This window comes from Myotis nattereri (genome assembly GCF_964212035.1).
Source record: "Myotis nattereri genome assembly, chromosome: 5".
Classification (NCBI taxonomy): domain Eukaryota; kingdom Metazoa; phylum Chordata; class Mammalia; order Chiroptera; family Vespertilionidae; genus Myotis; species Myotis nattereri.
In genome coordinates this window covers 22,930,120-22,951,749 of record NC_138080.1, presented here as the reverse complement: position 1 = coordinate 22,951,749, position 21,630 = coordinate 22,930,120, and the positions used below count along the sequence as shown (strand labels likewise).

At 48.8% G+C, this 21,630-nt stretch overlaps 2 protein-coding genes across 4 annotated transcripts; both read right to left on the bottom strand.

Annotated features, from left to right (window-relative positions):
* Positions 1 to 261: 261 nt before the first annotated feature.
* On the bottom strand, positions 262 to 19,336 carry LOC308519956 (relaxin-3-like). Of its 3 annotated transcripts, none has more exons than XR_013996053.1 (4): positions 19,009 to 19,336; positions 18,462 to 18,579; positions 14,837 to 15,079; positions 13,126 to 14,703 (listed from the first exon to the last, which is right to left on the bottom strand). XR_013996053.1 is itself a non-coding variant. In XM_081092324.1 (3 exons), exons 2-3 carry the CDS (start codon positions 2,600 to 2,602, stop codon positions 378 to 380), a joined length of 426 nt encoding a protein of 141 aa, XP_080948450.1. In that variant the 5' UTR covers positions 2,603 to 2,617; positions 19,009 to 19,244; the 3' UTR covers positions 262 to 377. The 3 variants fall into 3 exon arrangements, 1 of the variants encoding a protein (XP_080948450.1); XR_013996054.1 differs by having other exon boundaries at positions 14,837 to 14,923; positions 19,009 to 19,244; XM_081092324.1 differs by lacking the exons at positions 13,126 to 14,703; positions 14,837 to 15,079; positions 18,462 to 18,579 and adding exons at positions 262 to 613; positions 2,413 to 2,617 and having other exon boundaries at positions 19,009 to 19,244.
* Positions 19,337 to 19,519: 183 nt separating this feature from the next.
* On the bottom strand, positions 19,520 to 21,599 carry LOC308519391 (relaxin-3-like; the record flags this gene model as incomplete). Its single annotated transcript, XM_081091351.1, has 2 exons — positions 19,520 to 19,815; positions 21,410 to 21,599. The coding sequence occupies 2 exons, from the start codon at positions 21,597 to 21,599 to the stop codon at positions 19,520 to 19,522; spliced, it is 486 nt and encodes a 161-aa protein (XP_080947477.1).
* Positions 21,600 to 21,630: the final 31 nt, after the last annotated feature.

Sequence of the window (21,630 nt, the reverse complement as noted above, 5' to 3'; positions counted from 1 at the left end):
CGGCGACGGAAGCAGAGCCACCCCTCCCAGCCGCCTCCGCACCTTGCGCTCGGTCCCCGCCCCTTCCCCAAAGCGGGAAGTCCCTGGGGGAGGGGGAGTGGGGAGGCGACTGGGGCGTCCGGTGGAGAGGGCTGAGGGCTCGGCCTAACTCCCCTGAAACTGAGCGCCCCCCCGCGGTCTCCCCCGCCCCCGCCCCCGCGCACCACCAACACACACACACACACACACACACACACACACACACACGCTGCAGAGTCTTTTGCAACTTTTATTATTGCGGTTGGAGAAGGTTCTGATCTGTCCCCTGTGAATGTATGAGCGGCCAGAGACAGGTATTCGAATTGGCTGTGGCACCCGCAGCTGCCCAGTCCCCCGGTCTAGCAGAATATCTTGAGTTCCGTCTTGGTGCAACCCTCTTCGCAGCACTTCTTGAGGATGCTACCCCTGTCTGTGTCATCTCCCTCTTGTCCTTCTCCCTCTTCTCCTTCTCGGGTGACCCGCTGAGATCCATAGGAATCCTGGGCGGGCTTGGTCAGGACCCGCCAGTCACTGGAGCCTCCTGCCTCTCCCAGCTGGCTGTGTGCATAGGGCTCAGTGTGTGGGAAGGCATCCCCTGCAAAAGATGAGAAGAGTTCATGCTTGGGACCCAGCTTCTGTCACACTCAGAGTCCTGGCTCCTGCTTGGTCCAGCTGCTGTTCTGTTCTTGAGACACGGTCTCCTGGTTAAAGGTTTTGATTCCACTCAGGCCTAGGTTTCAGCTTAGATGGGTTTAATATGCAACCTCACTGAGCTTGACCTTCCTGTCATTTCTTTTCCCTTACTCTTTATTTATGGAGGACCTGGTGGTTAAGAACATGGGTTTTGCTGAAACCGGTTTGGCTCAGTGGATAGAGCGTCGGCCTGCGGACTGAAGGGTCCCAGGTTCGGTTCCGGTCAGAGGCATGTGCCTGGGTTGCAGGCACATCCCCAGTGGGAGATGGGCAGGGGGCGGCTGATCGATGTTTCTCTCTCATCGATGTTTCTAACTCTCTATCTCTCTCCCTTCCTCTCTGAAAAAAATCAATAATATATATATATATATATATATATATATATATATATATATATTTAAAAAAAAAAAAAGAACATGGGTTTGGGAGCCAGACTGATTAAGCTTCAAGCCAGTGTCTCAAAGTTATAATCCTGAGAAAGTGAATTTACTTCTTTGATTCTTAATGTCCTTTTCTGCAAAGTAAGGAACATAATAACTCCTAAGAACTTAGCGTTTCATGGAGAGTGTATATATACCCATTAAAAAACACACAACACTTAGAACTGTGCCTGGCACATGATAAGCACTCAAAAGAGCCCTGAGCCTTCATGGAGGACTGACTGTGTGCCAGGCATTGTTTTAAGGCAGTGGTTCTCAACCTTCAGTACAGTTCCTCATGTTGTGACCCAACCATAAAATTATTTTCATTGCTACTTCATAAGTGTAATTTTGCTACGGTATGAATCGTAATGTAAATATCTGATATGCAGGATGTATTTTGAACAACCCCTGTGAAATGGTCTTTCCACCCCAAAGGGGTCGTGCGACCCACTGGTTGAGAGCCGCTGTTTTAAGGGCTTTCATGGATAAACTGCTTTACTCCTGTCAATGACAACGCCATGAGGTGGGTGCTGTTATTATGCCCTCATTTCCCAGGGGACACCACTGAGGCCGATTTGGTGGAGTAACTGCACAGGAACACACAGCTACGGAACTGCAGAGCGGCTGTTTGAGCCCAGACGGCATGTTTTCCAGGTCCACACTTACATCATCACCACCACCAGCATCATCATCATCATGACCAACATCTATTTTTCTGCCAGGCCCCTGCCCTTCAGGAACCTGGACCTCTACCCCCCGACTGAGCCCAATCTGGCCTCCTGCCTTCCTTGGACTGTGTCCTTACCTGTTATGACTCAATTTTGCCACCGAGCAAACTTGTGAGATGCAGGGACTGCCTTCCATTGGCAGATAAAGAGGATCAGAGAGGAAAAGCAACCTGCGGGGAGCGTCACCCACTAGGTGGCAAAATCTAGCCTTGGACACCCCACACCCCTCACACCACCTTCTCCAAGGGGTTGGAAAGTACTTCAGTGTTGGCTTCCGGATGGTGCCCCCTGGAGTCCTGTAAGCAGCGGCCTTGCTCAGCCCAAGGCTGGGCATATAGCAGGTGCCCCAGAAATAGCATTCTGCCCTTGGACCCTGAGCCAGGGGAGATGGCTCCACCCCCCAGTTTGGGCCAAGTGGTTCAACTCTGAGGATGCAAGTTGTGAGCAGGGACTCCCCTGCCCTGGCCCCTGGTCTCATCTTTGTCCCTGTCTCTAGGCCCATCCCATGTCCCGTATCCCCCTTTCCTCCCTTCCACCACCTCGCGCCTCACCCATAGCTTCCTGGGCCAGGTTGTCCGACCGCCTCTGTTGGGGTTTTTCGCAGTTTTGGAGTATTGCCCGCGCCAAGTACAGGCCGCAAAGCTTCACTGCTTCGGATTCTTCCTGGGCTTCGGCTTCCAGCCACAGCCCCCCGACCAGCACCCACACGGCCAGCAGCAGCGGCAGTGGATGCTTGGCCATGCTGGACAGGGAGACCTGGGACGCGAGAGTGGGCACAGCAAGGCAGGTTCCCAGTGGTCAGTGCCTCTGCTGCTTCCTGGCCCCCCATTTATACACCCAGCCCCGCCTACCGCACCTACACACACCCACACACACACACACACACATCTGTTGTGGAGGAACAAGTGACCTCCTTTATCTCCTCCAGCTGAGGCGAGGTGACCATGGCCTGCACACCCCGACCTTTCCCGTTTCCCGGACTAGGTAAGCGATAACCTTTCTCCGGGGATGGGGAGACACAGTTTGGCTCATTGTCATCTTCAACAGAGAGAGGCAAGGAGGCCGCCCTCCAGTCAGCAGAGACCAGGAACCTGGACCTTCACTAGACCAGGAGACAGGGGGCAGCTGAGAGGGTTAACTGGAAACACAGGCAGATAGGGCCGGGGTCCCATGGAAACCAAAGGCAGGTGGGACATAGGAAAGGGCAGACACGGACGTTTGAGCCGGCCTCATCACAGAAACCAACCAAGCAGAAATAATACAATGTTTCTAGACTCAAAGCGGGAGGCACGGGGAAACAAGGGCGGGCCTGCAGCAACAAGACATAGGAACACATAGAAACAGGGAAGTTCAGGTCCCTTGCTGGGCAAGAACCGCTGAGGGGATTAATCCGGGGACAACACAGGAAGATATCGAAGCAGGTTTGTAGCTCATTCTTCTGCGTCATGAGACAGGACCCTGGGAAAAACCCTCCATTCGGGGTTCCAGTTATCAGCTTTGGGGGCTCGTCCAGGATCCAAGCTCTCTACATCACCGGTTAGCCTACAGACCCTATCGCTTCTTTTGATCTTTCCTTGGTAGTTTTGGAGGCATTGCCGGGTGCCCACCAGCCACTTAATCAGGCTGCCGTCTCTGGGGGGCATTTTTCTCTTTCACTTTCCAAATGTGCCTTCCAGCCTTTGGGCCATTTAAAAGTGGCCATGGGTCAGAACTGGTTGTCGGACTGAGTTAGAAAGCTATAGGCTTCCTTCCAGTTGCAGGACAGTCTGACCAATGACTAATGAGGGCATGGGTTCCAACCAAGGCTCCGAAGATCAAAGAGGCATATTGCTCCCTCTGGTTCGAGAATTTCCAATGTCCTTATGTGAGTAAGGACCTCGCAGAGGTGTCTGGGTTGAACCCTAAGACGTGCAGGGGCCTCACAGGAACTCCAGAATACAACTGTGATGAAACTCTGACCCGTCCAGGGAGGACACATAAGAGCTGGTCAGTCAGCGCTCTGGGTCCTCACGGCGGTTTTAGTCAGCCGGGGGGAGAAACAGAGGCACATAAAGGAGGGGCATGACCAGAGGTTTAACTGCCCCTGGGAGTTCCCTCCACAAACAGCACACTCGGGCCCACTACATACAGCCCAACCCTGGCCTGTTCTCTTGTGAGGATTTCTATTGCTGGAGATCCACTCCAACATTCCTGCCTTTTCCCTCCTCCCGCCCGAGATTGGGGGTAGAGGGACGCTAAGTTCTTCGGATCCTGGCCCAGGCTGGCTGACCTGCTGTTCTTGGTGACCCCTACCTCGGATGGTCCCAGCCATGCATGAGCAGAGGATCCCCTCCTCCCCGCAATGCCTCCGTGCACCCAGCACCCACACACCTGATTTCTTCCAGCTCCTTGCAGTGGCCTTGTGGGGGTCAGAGGGTCTTCAATAGAAAGTTAGGGGAGCCAAGGAGGGAATGTCCTTGCCTGCGGGGCACAGCTTACGTATCCTGGTGTTCACACCACATCGTGTGCTGGCGAGCATTTGAAGCTGGATGGGGAGGTAGATCAGGGCATTTTCCATACGTTAGGGCAGTAGAGCACCAGACAGAATGGAGGAGCACCAATTAGTTCAGGTTTTTCAACAGTGTTGAGGCCCTTCCGCAGGTTATAGCGTGCTCCCCTGTAGTTCCTAGGACCTTTGATCAAAGAGGCAAATTGCTCCCTCTGGTTTGAGAATCTCGAATGTCCTTATGTGAGCAAATACCGGGTCAAAAACTCTGGTCTGGCCATCTTCAAAAGTACAAGTTTCTGGGAAAAACTTAGCCACGTGTGCAGATCAAACTAACTCATTACAGCTTTGGTTGCTAGATCGCCTGCTTTTACCTTTGTTGCAAAGAGTCTGTAAAGTGGATTTGGAGCTGCTTTTGTGTCTTTTGCTTTGTTAAGAATAAAATATGTTCATAAGGGTCAATCTAAGGCAGGGGTTCTCACCCTGTGGGTCGCGACCCCTTCGGGGGTTGAACGACCCTTTCACGGGGGTCGCCTAAATACATCCTGTATATCAGATATTTACATTATGATTCATAATGGTAGCAAAATTACAGTAATGGAGTAGCAACGAAAATAATTTTATGGTTGGGGGTCACCAGAACATGAGGAACTCTATTAAAGGGTCACGGCATTCGGAAGGTTGTGAACCACTGATCTAAGGAATGCTGGTTGTATGTTTTCCTTGGTTATTGAGGATTGAGGCTTCTAAGACTTATTAATTGGAAATTATATGATTTTGGTAATAAAAGGCATGGTGCATAGAGATGCATTTTGAAAACCAGTTATTTCTAAAAATTGTAAAGACATTTATAAAAATTATAAAAGGTTTATAAGGAAAAATGTTAAAAGGGAATTAAAACAAAGCCGAACTGTGTGGGCAGTTTGCAGCCAGCTTGTAAGTAACAAACCATTATCCTCCCCAGCCAAAGACACAAAGCAAATGGTTAAAAAAAGAAAAAGAAAAAACCTCCTTACAGAAAGGGCAGGGGAGGGGGGGGGGCTTAGCGGGGGAGGAAAGATTAGAAAAAAAGGGGGGGCCATTTTACTTGCTAGGCAGTTTCAAGGCTTGGCAAGATAAAGTTGTCAGATGCTTCTCATGATTTCTGAAAAGACTACAACAATATAACAGAGAATCTTAAGTACTGATCTGTACCAGAATATTCAACAGAGCAATTTTAAGACCTACAGACAGGAGGGTGTGTGATGCCTTGGACCCCCACCCAGCCTGCTCTTCGGATTGGCTGGGGGCCCGCCTATGCTTCATGAGCCAGATGTATAGGTTTACTTGCTTTTCTTTTTCAAGAAAAATACATACTTTGAGTGATTGGCTTTTCACAATACAATCAAGGTCTCTCATATAAATCCATTTGTGTGAGAAGACAAAAGTCAGGTTTTGTGACTTTTGTTAAAAGTGTTCCTAATTTGGGGGCTTTGTTTTTCAGATATAAGGAAACAAAACAATTTGGTGAATTATGTATTTTTCTCCCTACCTAATCCCTCCAGAATTTGGCAATTCGTAATGAGTGAGTCATGGCAATACATTTCTTTGCATGGGTTCAATGGGACCAGTTTCCAATGATTGTTTTATTGACCAAGACTTTTGCTGGAGTGTCATGCCTGAGAGAGTCATGCCTGGACTCTGGATGTTACCAGGAGGCTTGAAGCCAATGTGAGCACCTTAGAGAAAAGCGTGGTACCTTGTGTGGTCACGTGGTTTCTGGAAGTCTTTCCAGGTAAGGAACGAAGGTTGCTTTTCTGAGAGATGGCAAGAAAAGACCCTCAAGACATTTTGGGAACGTCAAAATCTTGGGGAATTCACCCAAGTCTACAGGTATTGCAGGCAAGCCGGATGGCAACTGGGTGGCTCAGCTTCTTTGCCCTGAGGGGCTCATTAAAGCTCGGTCATGAAATTCCAGCAAAGAACCTATACATTCAATTACTGTTCGATATATATATATATATATATATATATATATATATATATATATCTATCTTTATTGATTTCAGAGAGGAAGGGGGAGAGAGGGAGAGATAGAACACCAGCGATGACAGATTGGCTGCCTCCTGAACGTCCCCTCCTGTGGATTGAGCCTGCAACCCAGGAATGTGCCCTTGACCGGAATTGAACCTGGGACCCTTCAGTCTGTCCCCAGGCTGACACTCTACCCACTGAGCCAAACCAGCCAGGGCCAATTACTGTTCTTAGTATATTCATGCAAACACTCAGGCCAAGTTAAAACTAGTCTTAATGCAATAAATGAATTGGTCTTTAATAAGAGTAAGGGTGATTCTAGGGAGAAAAACTATATTTCAACAGACTCTATAATACACATTGTGAGTTGATTCCAATGAATTGTTTTGAACCTATGAATGAACTGAATCCTAACTTTGTCTAGTTTTCTTGGATGTTTATCTACAACTCTCCAGAGTAATACTTACTTTTCTCCCATCCTTGGCTTGGAATCATTGAACACTAAAACACTTTTCCTTTCATTGGATCTCTTGTCACAATTCTTGTTGTTCAGTTTGTCTCCACCAGGTTGCAAGCCCTACTCGCACTCAGGGAATACCACCTCTAAAGACCATCGCCACCTCCTTCCGTGCCCAGGCCTCATTGTCCCTGTGACAGAGAACAAGGATTTCGTGGCTCTGAAGAAAAACGTCACCCACTTTAATGTGGGATTTGTTTAGTCCCCTTCCAGTCTGTTAAAAAGAAAATTGGGCCGAAACCGGTTTGGCTCAGTGGATAGAGCGTCGGCCTGCGGACTGAAGGGTCCCGGGTTCGATTCTGGTCAAGGGCATGTACCTTGGTTGCGGGCACATCCCCAATGGGAGATGTGCAGGAGGCAGCTGATCAATGTTTCTCTCTCATCGATGTTTCTAACTCTCTATCTCTCTCCCTTCCTCTCTGTTAAAAATCAATAAAATATATTTAAAAAAAAAACAAGAAAAGAAAATTGGGTCTTTTATATATAATCTTTTGGTCAAATAAGTTTGACAACCTTCCCAGGGTGTGAATTTTAGGAATTAGACTTGTGGGAACCAGAGGAAGTCTTAGTCCTTGCCAGATTTACGGGAGAGCCCAGAAGGAAGTGACCCTGCTCTGGAGGCAGGGCATGCTTCTGATCCCTGCACCGCTCCATGTGCAGGAGGGCACGCAGACCCTGGAGCTGAGGGCTTTTTACTTTGCGCAAAAAAACAAGCAGAGCCGCGGACTGGAAGAGGAGGGCTGAGACCAAAGCAAGCCTCCAGCACGACCTGCAGTGCCCTCCGTGCTCCCAGGTAGGTCATGTGCCAGACCCCTGCGTTATCAAGGAGATCACCTCCCCAATGGACGTAAAGTCCCAGTGATGGCGAACCATTTGAGCTCAGCATGTCAGCATTTTGAAAAACACTAAATTAACTCTGGTGCCGTGTCACATATAGAAATTTTTTGATATTTGCAACCATAGTAAAACAAAGACTTATATTTTTTGATATTTATTTTATATATTTAAATGCCATTTAACAAAGAAAAATCAACCAAAAAAATGAGTTCCCGTGTCACCTCTGACACGCGTGTCATAGGTTCACCATCACTATCCTAGTCTGAACTAAAGTAGGGTTCCACCCTTCCCATATAAGTCCCCCATTACTGACAGACTGGGGAGACCAGGATAAAGAAGATAGACCTTATGATAGCGAGGGCACACGTAGGAATCAGACTGGAGCTGATTGTACTCTTCCTGGAGCTCAGGGTGGTGGCCCCCCAGAGTTCTGGGTACTGGCCAAACTCTCCCAGCCCTCGGCCTACAGCCACTTCCTTTTAAACTCCCCTAGGAAACTTGATGGGTACTTCAAGAACATTAGAACCATCTCCCACACTTGCAATCAGGGACTCAGGTTAGTACAGGCTTCCCCAAATCTGGAGCAGGACGGGTTCCTGGTAGGCCACGCTGTTAAAGTGCGCACAGACCAGGAGGTCAGTTCTGTTAGGGGACGCACACTACCAGGTTTTTTCACCCTAGATCTCGCCTTTAAGTACGACTAAGTCTGGCAGGTCCTCTTTTGTGGTCACACAGAAAGAGGCACTCATAAGCGTTCAGGTCATGGGCCCCCTACATCTCGCTGGTAAGTGTGATGATGTCTAGCAGATCCGCTTTTGTGATTGCACACAAAGAGGCACTCACCTCACACCCCTTACCTAGGAGGAGGATGCCCCAAACAGGGAAGGGAAGATCACAGACGATGCTGGCTATCCTTTTGTGTGTTTTCTTGCAGATGAGAAGGGCTTCAGCCACACTCCCTGCAGATAGCCCTTGGGGCTGTATTCTTAAACACTGGGATGCATTTGATCCTTAGACCCTTAGGAGGAAATGCCTGATCTTCTTTTGTACCCAGGCCTGGCCTCAATATCAACAGGCAGATAGAGAGTCATGGCCCCCAGAGGAAACTATTAACTACAATACCATCTTGCAATTAAATCTTTTCTATATGAGGGAAGGAAAGTTTTGGGCTCGGCTACAGTGTTTTGGACAGGTTCAAGCCTCGGACTAATGAGAGGGCACAGTCCTCTTGTGGTCACGTGCAAGTCCCAGCTAGAAGGCAGAGCCTTACCAGCACAATTATAGCCAACAGTTACAGCTGTAAGCTTGAGCCAGTGGTCCGAACACGTCACCCCACGTGCCTGTGTGATAGAGTTCAGGTGCATGTAGTTGAGTAGGGTTGAAAATGCTATAAACATCTTGGTCACGACCCTACTTTGCCTCGTGGCATCTGCTATAAAATAAAGACAAAGCCCTAACCGGTTTGGCTCAGTGGCTAGAGTGTCGCCCTGCGGACTCAAGGGTCCCAGGTTCGATTCCGGCCAAGGGCATGTACCTTGGTTGCTGGCACGTCCCCAGTGGGGAGTGTGCAGGAGGCAGCTAAACAATGTTTCTAACTCTCTATCCCTCTCCCTTCCTCTCTGTGAAAGATCAATAAAATATATATTTAAAAAAAATAAATAAAGACAAAGCTTGTGGGCGCTGGCGCTGTCTCCTCATTAGGGAGGCAGAGACCCAGCTTTCGTTCTCTTGTCTGTCTTTTCTTAATCCTTTCATCACCGCCACTCAGGATCACCCTTGGCTGTGCTGGCACGGCACAGGGAAGGAGTTTAAGCTGTCATGTATCCAGGCTTTCTTTACTTTAAGAAACAATAAAAAATTATGTCAGAAATGCAAAATGGAACCCTAGCTCTTGACAGCCTTGACCCAAAACAATACCAGAGAGTCAAAAAACCCTAAGAAGGTGATGGGGCCTAGTGGCCCACAGAATACACCTAAGCCATCTTGTCCTCCTTATAATGCAAGACCCCTGGAAGGACAAGTCACCCCAAGACCCAAGAGGATTCAGCCACCCAGGCCCTGATACCATCTGCCCTCTCCAGGCAATGGCAGGGGGATAGTTTTGATCCACCCTGGTTCAGGTATCATTTCCATACTGGACTGAAAACAAATTAAAGAAATAATCCCATCCCTAAGAAGCTAGTTGGCTCCTCTTCCCAGCCCTTTGTTTAGCTATTTTTATTGCTTATCTTTGGCCGTACTTATTATACCTCCTAATACATTTTGTTCCTTCTCACATAGAGGCTATAAAACACCAAATGCAGCCCCAGATGGAGATGACTGCCTTTTACCATGGACCCCTCGCCCGGCCTCCTCCAATGGGATCTGAAAACTGCTCCCCCACAAAGCCCACTGTCAGCAGGAAGTAGCCAGAGCGGTCATCGCTCCTGCTCCCAACAGCAATTGGGGTCTCCATTATGAAGGAAGGACAGAGAGCATTAACTTGAAATCCAGGCAGATAGGGCAGGGGTCTGGTGGGAAACAAAGGCAGGTGGAACATAGGCAGGGGCGGACACGGCAGTTTGAGCCAGCCTGATCAGAACCAACCAAGCAGAAATAATGAAATGTTTCTCAACTAAAATGCATAGAAACAGAGAAAGTTCAGCATAGGAACAGAGAAAGAACATATAGAAATAGGGAAAGTTCAGGTCTGTTGCTGGGCAAAAATAATTAAGGGAATTAATCAGGTGACAACACAGATATAGAAGCAGCTTTGCAGCAAATATATACCCTGGACGACAAGGCTGTAGGGGCTGCCCATTATTGCCCCCTCCCCCACCCCGTGTGGAGGGTCTGAATCTGCTTGTAATAAAGTTTTCACACTTTTGCTTAAATCATCTGGTCCGTGGGGCTCATTCTCCTGCAGGACCCTGGGAAAAACCCTCGGCTCACCATTCTGGTTATCACAGCCACACCCCTCCCCTCAGGGGGCTGGGGCCCTGGCCCTCCTCTATAATAACAACAAGGACAGTGAGCCCTTACACAGCACGGGCTTGGGACTAAGCACTGCTGCAAAGATTTTATATTATATGTAATACCCTTTGTAATTCTTTAAGCAATAAAAAAAAAGAAAAACAAAGATTTTATATTTGTGTGATCTGTTTCATTCTCCTGACAGCCTAGGATAATGGTTCCAAATATGAGCCAGCCTCAGAACCTCCTGAAGGGCTTGTTAAGACCCAGATCGCTGGGCCCACACGCAGAGCGTCTGAGAATCTGCACGTGCAACAGACGTCCAGGCCATGCCAATGCTGCTGGTGCAGAAACCACTTTGAGAGCCACTGGCCTAAAGCAGAACTAAGATCATTCCCACATGCAGACGAGGAAACCGAGGCACAGAGTGGTGACATAAGACGCCCCAAATCATCTCGTAAGTGGGGGTGGGGTGGAAATGGAAACAGAGCCATTTGGTTCCAGAATCCATGCTCTCCAAGGGAATATTTTAAAAGATTAAAAAAATATACATGCGGGTAGAGTTTCAGTTTTGCACGATGAAAACAGTTCTGGAGATGGATGGTGGTGATGGTTGCACAATATTGTGAATAATGTTAATGACACTGAACTGAGCACAGAAAAATGGTTGAGATGGTAAAATTGATATTCTATGTATATTTTTCACAATTAAAAACAGTGAACAATAGTAATTAAAATGTTAATTAATACCATATACGCAGAGGAGCTGTGATGTGCTGGGAAATGTTTAATAATCGGCTCTCCAGAAAAGATTATTTGTAGCAGTTGTTTGTTTCTGGCCAATTTCAAGCTACCAATGTGATGTCACTGTGATGCCCCCCAATTCCTGGAAAGTGGAAATCCGTCCTCACAAATCAGTGCTGCTGGCCCCAGGATACCACTGACAGACACAGCTCAGACATGTGCAGGTTAAACAATGTCATCATCACTCAGATCAGGAAATAGGATGTGCCAGCATCACAGATGTGCACCTCTCACCCCACATCCTCCTTGATCACAATCCCTTGCTTCCCTCAGAGCTCACCGCCATCCTGACTTTAGCTATCATCATTTCTCTGTTTTTCATTACAGTTTTAACACCAACAGTTGCCTCTCTGAAAGATAGTCGAGTCTGTCTCTCTCCTTTCCATTTTCTCTTCTTTTTGCACTAGAGCAAATTTAACTTTTCACTGCACATACAGAAAAGTGCACATATTGTAAGTGGACACTTGGAAGAATTTTCACAAATGGATCACATTTCTGTAAGCACCACTCAAGTCCAGAAACGAAACATTTTCAGCTTCCACCCAGAACAGGGCGATGCGGGGAGGAGTATGGAGGAATTGGAGGACCTCTGTTAAAACTCATAAAACACCAACCATAGCCTGGCTGGCGTGTCTCAGTGATTGAGCATCTACCTATGAAGTGGGAGGTCATGGTTCGATTGCCAGTCAGGGCACATGCTCAGGTGGCACGCTCAGTCCCGAGGGTGGGGCTTGCAGGAGACAGCCAATCAATGATTCTCTCTCATCATTGATGTTTCAATCTCTCTCTTCCTTCCTCTCTGAAATCAATAGGAAAGTACAAAAAAAAAAAAAAAAAAGATACTTTGATTGAGATACTTTGAAGCCCTGCAAAGGTCCTGTTTCCCATTAAAGTTTACCCATTGCTTTTCTGTTCATTGGTGGATGGAAATTATTACTGTGATGTTTGTTTCCTAGTAATTTTCCTTTATCTCATTTCTTCTATAGTTACTATTATTTATTACTAGCGGCCCAGTGCACAAAATTTGTGCACAGGTGTGTGTGTGTGTGTGTGTGTGTGTGTGTGTGTCCCTCAGCCCAGGCTGCACCCTCTCCAGTCTGGCATCCCTCTCACAATCCAGGACTGTTGGCACCCAACCAACTGCCTATCTGCCTGATTGCCCCTAACGGCTTCTGCCTGCCAGCCTGATCACCCCCTAACGACTCCCCTGCCGGCCTGACCAACACCTAACTGCTCCCCTGCTGGCCTGATTGTCCCTAACTGCCCTTCCCTGCCAGCCTGGTCACCTGCAACTGCCCACCCCTGCCGGCCATCTTGTGGTGGACATCTTGTGTCCACATGTGGGTGGCCATCTTGTGTGTTGGTGTGATGGTCAATTTGCATATTACCTCTTTATTAGATAGGATTTGGAATTCTTCTGGAAGGAAGAGTTGTCTCCATTGATTTGCTTATTCAATCTTTTCTTTATACCCATATGGATTTGTGAACAGTTATCTTACCGTAGTCTGGGGGTTAGAATCCATACTATTGTTACTTATTTTGTTGCCCACATTGTTCCTGCTTTGGCCACTGAGAGCTTTCAGTTGGCCGTGTATGCTTATTTTATTTCAGGCACTATTCTTTTTTCTATTTTTTTTTTATTGATTTTTTACAGAGAGGAAGGGAGAGAGAGAGTTAGAAACATCGATGAGAGAGAAACATCGATCAGCTGCCACCTGCACATCTCCTACTAGGGATGTGCCCGCAACCAAGGTACATGCCCTTGACTGGAATCGAACCTGGGACCTTTCAGTCTGCAGGCCTGCGCTCTATCCACTGAGCCAAACCAGTTTCAGCTCAGGCACTATTCTTTTGATATGACTCCATTTGTTTGTTTTTCTTACTTTCTGGCGCCACAAAATGTTCTAAGCTCATCTTGTGTTTTCCCCACCCCAGTTCTAGAATCAACCAAGGAGCCTGGGTTCCCTTTTCTGCAGAAGGGCATTGGGAAACCAAGGTCTGGGTGCTGGGTGTGCTCATTGCTGCTGGGGATGCGGGCATTGCTTCTAAGACCTCTCTGCTGATAGCATTTTTTAAAAAAATCCTCACCCCAAAACAACAATGAGGTATCATCTCACACCTGTCAGAATGGCTATCATCAACAAATGACAAGTGCTGGAGAGGATGCAGAGAAAAAGGAACACTCGTGCACTGCTGGTGGGAATGCAAACTGGTGCAGCCACTATGGAAGACAGTATGGAGTTTCCTCAAAGTTAAAAAAGGAACTCCCATTTGATCCAGTGATCCCACTTCAAGGAATATACCCCAAGAAATCAGAAACACCAATCAGAAAGGATATATGCATAACTATGTTCATAGCAGTACAATTTACCATAGCTAAGATTTGGAAACAGCCTAAGTGCCCATCAGTAGATGAATGGATTAGAAAACTGTGGTACATCTACACAATGGAATACTATGCTGCTGTAAAAAAGAAGGAATTCTTACCATTTGCAACAGCATGGATGGAACTGGAGAGCATTATGCTAAGTGAAATAAGCCAGTCAATGAAAGAAAAATACCACATGATCTCACTCATTTATGGATAATAAAGACCATTATAAACTGATGAACAAAAATAGATACAGAGGCAGAGAAGACTGTCAAACTACAGTGGGAAGCCCGGGGAGGGCTGGGGGAAGGGGTGCGTGGTAAGAGATCAACTGAAGGACCTGTATGCATGCATATAAGTATAACCAATGGACACAAGACACTGTGGGGTAGGGAAGGCCGGGGGAATGTCAAGGGGGGAAAAAAAAGGAGACATATGTAATACTCTTTGTAATAATTTCAATTTAAAAATTTGATTAAAAAAATCCTCACCCAAGGGTATATTTATTGATTTTAGAGAGAGGAAGGAAGAGAGAGAGAAACATGGATGTGAGAAACTATTTATTGGTTGCCTCCTGCATGTGACCCAACCGGGAATCAAACCCACAACCTTTTGGTGAATGGGACAATGCTCCAACCAACCAAGCCACCTGACCAGGGCACTTTTTTTTTTTTTTTAACATATTGAGGTAAAATTCATATAAAATAAAATGAACCATTTTAAACATTACATATGCATTGCTGGTGCACACATTCAGAACAGAAGTATTCAAAACAGCCAAAAGCAGAAACAAACCAAATGTCCATCACCAGATGAAACAAATGTGGTCCATCCTGTTAGGTGTCTTGGGCCGGTGATGTGGGCTGTGAAAGAATTAACAAATGAGAGAAGAGATAGATGATAGATAGATAGATAGATAGATAGATAGATAGATAGATAGATGAGATACTGGTAAATATTGAGAGAGAGAGAGAGAGAGACTTTATTTTACTTTACCTGAAGGGAAAGGGCCAGTGCATTGCTGATCAATACAAAAGGCAAAAAACAAAATTTTCTCCAGCCTTTAAAGCCTTCTTGCTATTGCTAGGTGACAAGGAAGGGAGGGGTATTTTTAGGCTGGAGTTGAGCAGACATCAACGAAGCTGTCATTGAAAAGTGTGTTAGTTCTTCAGGAGACAATCCAGGCAGATGTCTTAAGTAGGTGTCTTATCAGTATTTTTCCAAAGCCTGTAAAACATTCTTAAAGGAAAAGTTATGAAGAGTTCAAAAGAGGCTTGTTTGAAGAGGAACAGGGAAGGGAACTTTCTACTAGTTATGCCTGGGTTGTAAACCAGCAGGGAGGAGGTACTGGAAGAATGTAGCCTTGACAGTAACTTATTTTGTCTTGCAGTTTGAACAGAGGGGCTGTTTCAACCAGAGGAGCTAACCATCTTGGGGTTTAATTACCAGGTGCTTCTCATAAATTGTGGAAGGCTACAGCAAAGAAAAAGAAAGGCCTTTTTTTTTCTATTTGAACACATCCATACAATGGACTATTACTCAGCCATAAAAAGGAAAGAAGTTCTGATACATGCTACTATAAGGATGCATCTCAAAAAACATGATGCTGAGTGAGAGAAGCCAGACACAAAAGATCACATATTGTATGCTTGCAGTGATATGAAATGTCCAGAATAGGCAAATCCACAAAGACAGAAAGACCAGTGGTTGCCAAGTTTGGGAGGAGGGAGGAATTGCCACTGAGTATTCCTTTTGATGACAATGTTTTGGAACTAAACAGAGGTGATGGTTGTATAGCATTGTGAATTGTGAATTTTAACATGGTTAACTTTAGTTATGTAAATCTCTCCTCAATATTTAAAAACCAATGATGATGATGGGCAGAGTTGGGTTTGAATCCCATCTCTATTTCCTGCTGTGCGACCTTGGGCAACTCAACCTCTTGTGCCTTGGTTTCCTCACTTATAAAACAGGGAGGAGTCAATGAGTTTGTCAAATTCATAAAACCATCTGTGGCACGAAGTAAGTGCTGTTTATTTTTATTTCTTTAAAATATATTTTATTGATTTTTTACAGAGAGGAAGGGATAGGGATAGAGAGCCAGAAACATCCATGAGAGAGAAACATTGAGCAGCCGCCTCCTGCACACCCCCTACTGGGGATGTGCCCACAACCAAGGTACATGCCCTTGACCGGAATCGAACCCGGGACCCTTCAGTCCGCAGGGGCCGACACTCTATCCACTGAGCCGAACCAGCTAGGGCAGTAAGTGCTGCTTAAATTTTATTTGTACTTGACACATGCCCTATGGATTTGAACTTTATTCCTTTGTCCTTTTCTTCATGACAAACTCCTGGCCTTGATTTCCCCCTGTGGATGTCTCTGGCCAAGGGCATGGCTTCAGAAGGCAGGAGTCGTATCTGATTGTACTGTTGGAAAGGTCTGACGAATAATACGCTCTGCCCTCTGCCACTTCTCCCAGCAACTCTCCAGGCACGCACCCTTCCTTTCTTTCCTCCACACCCCCAGTGCCTGGCCCAGCGGCTGGCGAAGAACAGACGTGCCAGGAAATTTTGCTGCCTGGCTGTCCAACTTTGGCCCAGAACCAGGAACCTGTTTTGTGCCTCGCACAGCTAGGTGTGAATCCTGATTCCTGTGTGACCTTGAGCAAGATGCCGCACCCCAAATGTCCATCAACACGGGGATGGATGACTAAAATGTAGCCCATCCATACAAGGGAATATGACTCAGCCATAAAGAGGAAGGAAGCTCTGATATTGCTACAAGGTGATGAACCCTGAAAAGACTATGCTCAGAGAAAGAAGCCAGATACCGAAGACACATTGTGGACGAGCCCATTGATATGAAATGTCCAGAACCCGCAAACCCACAGAGATAGAAAGCAGACTGGTGGCTGTCAGTTCCTGGAGGGGGATGGGGAGGGACTGCTAATGGGAATGGAACTTCCTTTGGGGGTGACGGAAATGTGTGGGAACTAGATAGAGATGGTGGTAGCACAACCTTGTGAACACACCAAAGCCACGGAATTGTTCACTTTAAAATGGTAAATTTTATGTTCTTTGAATTTCACCTCATTACAAAAAGGGAAGAACTTTCTCTGACTCCCCAACCTCTACCAATGAAAACTAGGCCCCACTTCTGGAGACAGGTGGTAGTGGTGTTTACACAGCAAGGTGAATGTACTTAATGCCACGGACCTGTACACTTAAAAATAGTTGAGCCCTAGCCAGTTTGCTCATTGGATAGAGCGTTGGCCTGCAGACGCAAGGGTCCCAGGTTCAATTCCGGGCAAGGGCACATGCCTGGGTTGTGGGCTCGATCCCCTGTAGGGGGCATGCAGGAGGCAGTCAATAAATGATTCTCTCTCATCATTGATGTTTCCACTCTCTCTTCCTCTCCCTTCCCCTCTGAAATCAATAAAAACATATTTAAAAAAGTAGTTGAGATGCCGAGACGGCGCGGCTCAGTGGTTGAGCACTGACCTATGAACTAGGACAGTGGTTGGCAAACTGCTGCTCGCGAGTCACATGCAGCTCTTTGGCCCCTTGAGTCTGGCTCTTCCACAAAATACCGACTTCCGTGCATGGGCCACGAAGTTTCAATCACACTGTACATGCGCGCCCACACGTGGTATTTTGTGGCCAAAGAACCGCATATGGGTCACGAACAGCAGTTTGCCGACCAGTGAACTAGGAGATCAGGGTTCAACTCCCAGTCGGGGCACATACCCAGGTTGCGGGTTGCAGGCGCGATCCCAGGTAGGGAGTCTTCAGGAGGCAGCCAGTAGGTGATTCTCTCTCATCATTGATGTTTCCATCTCTCCCTCTCGCTTCCTCTTTGAAATCAATAGAAATATATATATTTTTTGAAAAAAATGGTAAGTTTTATATGTGTAGTTTACCACCATTAAAAAAACAAAGCCCTGGCCTTGTGAGTCTCAGCTGGCTCATCTCATGCACCAAAAGGTTGCTGGCTGGATTCCTGGTGAGGGCACATACCCGGGTTTCAGGCTTAATCCCCAGTTGGGGCGGGGCTGCAGGAGGCAGCCTATCGGTGTTCTGCTCTCAAAATCAATTTTAAAAATCTGAAAAAAAGAAAAACCAGCTCCTTTCTCTCTCTGCGCACTTAGCCAAACCTGAAATGACTGTGAGTTTCCAGGAGCGAGTCATCATGAAGGCAGGTGAGGCCCCTGGGCCCGGAGGACCAGGCTGGCTGTCGGTCTCTCTCACGGCTGCCCCCCAGCACCCGGCCCAATGGTCTCTGCATCAGCTCAGAGGCCTTAAGCGGCCCCCCAGCACCTAAACAGCTTATCATCGCTCAGCACCTTCTCTGCCAGGCGCCTCCCTCATGGGGCCCTCAGAGCCAGCCCTGGGAGGCAGGTGTCCTTCATGATGGCCGTTTGATAGAGGAGCAGAGGGGTCTCAGAGAGGGAAAGGGACCGGTTGGGGTCCTGCAGCCAGGAAAGGGGGGGACCTGGATTTATTGAGAGCTGGGGAGGGCTGGGGGCACGACTCCTGGGTCCTCTCACCTGGAGAATGCGGGGACCTGAGCGGCCACCCCTCCAGAGTCTCAGTGTCCCCAAGCCACCCCCTGTACTCACTACTTCTGGCTCTGCAGGTGCAGCGTGGAGGGTGCTCCCAGGTCCCCAAGAGGCTCCCAGGAGCAGTTCAAGTCGCCTAAGGGCCCAACACCATAGCACCGCAGGGGCCCCGGGCTGCCTGGAAGAGGGCGAGGGTCCAGGGAGGGGAGGGGTCAATCCCCTGCCTCCTCACTGCCCAGAACCCGACCGCCCCCAAGTTCTGATCATCCTGGAGGGTTATGGGGTCCCTTTCGCAAGTGAGCAGCAGGGCGGGGGCGCTGGGCACCTCCACCCAGGCTTTGGGCATAACTCCTCCCCCCTCTACCACCACATCCAGTTACCACCCCAAGAGCTCCCACCCCAACCCCCACCCCCACCCCGGGGCTGACTTCCACCCCTGCCTCGCGCTCCCCACTCCTTTCTGCGCCCTGTCCCTGCCCAGGGAGCAGCAGAGTGGGGTCCGGACCTCTGTCATTCATCCACGAACTTGGCGTTCGCCCTGGAGATTTCGCGCTGTAAGGCTGAGCGCGCGGTAGAGCGCCCCGCGCGAGCTCGGCCCAGAACTCACCCTGGACACTTGTCCGCGGGGACAGCAGCAACAGCAGAGGCAGCAGCCGGCAGGGCGCGCCCCTGGCCCCCCTCATGGCGGCCCCTGCGCCTCCGGGTCCCGCCGACCCCTACCGGGCCTCCGGCCGCGTTGCTCTCCGAGTCCAGCGCCCCAGCGGCGACGGAAGCAGAGCCACCCCTCCCAGCCGCCTCCGCACCTTGCGCTCGGTCCCCGCCCCTTCCCCAAAGCGGGAAGTCCCTGGGGGAGGGGGAGTGGGGAGGCGACTGGGGCGTCCGGTGGAGAGGGCTGAGGGCTCGGCCTAACTCCCCTGAAACTGAGCGCCCCCCCCGCGGTCCCTCCCCCCCCCCCCCCCGGCTCCCCACCCCCGCGCACCACCAACACACACACACACACACACACACACACACACACACACACACACGCTGCAGAGTCCTTTGCAACTTTTATTATTGCGGTTGGAGAAGGTTCTGATCTGTCCCCGGTGAATGTATGAGCGGCCAGGGACAGGTATTCAGCATTGTTCCTCGTCCTCCCAGATGCCCGGTCCCTGCCCAGGTCCTAACCCCGCTATCCCGAACAACGCCAACCCCCCAACCCCGTGCTTGCAGAATATCTCGAGTTCCTTCTCTTCGCAACCTTTTCTGCAGCACTTTTTGAGGAGGCTACCCCCATCTAGGTCTTTTCGGGTGACCCGCAGAGATCCATAGGAATCCTGGGCGGGCTTGGTCAGGACCCGCCAGTCACTGGAGCCTGCTGCCTCTCCCAGCTGGCTGTGTGCATAGGGCTCAGTGTGTGGGAAGGCATCCCCTGCAAAAGATGAGAAGAGTTCATGCTTGGGACCCAGCTTCTGTCACACTCAGAGTCCTGGCTCCTGCTTGGTCCAGCTGCTGTTCTGTTCTTGAGACACGGTCTCCTGGTTAAAGGTTTTGATTCCACTCAGCTTTAGGTTTCAGCTTAGATGGGTCTAATATTCAGCCTCACTGAGCTTGACCTTCCTGTCATTTCTTTTCCCTTACTCTTTATTTATGGAGGATCTGGTGGTTAAGAACATGGGTTTGGACCTAGCTGGTTTGGCTCAGTGGATAGAGCGTCAGCCTGTGGACTGAAGGGTCCCAGGTTCAATTCCAGCCCAGGGCACATGCCTGGGTTGCAGGCTCAATCCCCAGTAGGGGGTGTGCAGGAGGCAGCCATTCAATGATTCTCTCTCATCATTGATGTTTCTATCTCGCTATCTCTCTCCCTTCCTCTATGAAATCAATTAAGAAATATATATGTATATATATTTTAAAAGACTATAGTTAAAAAAAAACAACAACAAAAAACATGGGTTTGGGAGCCAGACTGATTAAGCTTCAAACCAGTGTCTCAGAGTTATAATCCTGAGCAAGTGAATTTACTTCTTTGATTCTTAATGTCCTTTTCTGCAAAGTAAGGAACATAATAACTCCTAAGAACTTAGTGTTTCATGGAGAGTGTATATATATACCCGTTAAAAAACACACAACACTTAGAACTGTGCCTGGCACATGATAAGCACTCAGAATAGCCCTGAGCCTTCATGGAGGACTGACTGTGTGCCAGGCATTGTTTTAAGGGCTTTTGTGGATAAACTGCTTTATTCCTCTCAATGACACCCCCATGAGGTGGGTGCTGTTATTATGCCCTCATTTCCCAGGGGACACCACTGAGGCCGATTTGGTGGAGTAACTGCACAGGAACACACAGCTACGGAACTGCAGAGCGGCTGTTTGAGCCCAGACGGCATGTCTTCTAGGTCCACACTTACATCACCACCACCACCACCAGCATCATCATCATCATGACCAACATCTATTTTTCTGCCAGGCCCCTGCCCTTCAGGAACCTGGACCCCTACCCCCCGACTGAGCCCAATCTGGCCTCCTGCCTTCCTTGGACTGTGTCCTTACCTGTTATGACTCAATTTTGCCACCGAGCAAACTTGTGAGATGCAGGGACTGCCTTCCATTGGCAGATAAAGAGGATCAGAGAGGAAAAGCAACCTGCTGGGAGCGTCACCCACTAGGTGGCAAAATCTAGCCTTGGACACCCCACACCCCTCACACCACCTTCTCCAAGGGGTTGGAAAGTACTTCAGTGTCGGCTTCCGGATGGTGCCCCCTGGAGTCCTGTAAGCAGCGGCCTTGCTCAGCCCAAGGCTGGGCGCATAGCAGGTGCCCCAGAAATAGCATTCTGCCCTTGGACCCTGAGCCAGGGGAGATGGCTCCACCCCCAGTTTGGGCCAAGTGGTTCAACTTTGAGGATGCAAGTTGTGAGCAGGGACTCCCCTGCCCTGGCCCCTGGTCTCATCTTTGTCCCTGTCTCTAGGCCCATCCCATGTCCCGTATCCCCCTTTCCTCCCTTCCACCACCTCGTGCCTCACCCATAGCTTCCTGGGCCAGGTTGTCCGACCGCCTCTGTTGGGGTTTATCGCAGGTGCGGATGATTGCCCGGGCCAACTCCAGGCCGCAAAGCTTCCCTTTGTCAGATTCTTTCTTGCTTTCGGCTTCCAGCCACAGCCCCCCGACCAGCACCCACACGGCCAGCAGCAGCGGCAGTGGGTGCTTGGCCATGCTGGACGGGGAGACCTGGGACGCGAGAGTG

What these genes read in the sequence shown, in the direction of transcription:
- LOC308519956 (XM_081092324.1), bottom strand. Translation starts at nt 2,602, where the DNA reads ATGGCCAAGCATCCACTGCCGCTGCTGCTGGCCGTGTGGGTGCTGGTC. An exon ending in CCTGGCCCAGGAAGCTATGG is followed by an intron (nt 614 to 2,412) that starts GTGAGGCGCGAG and finishes CATCTTTTGCAG; the next exon opens with GGGATGCCTTCCCACACACT.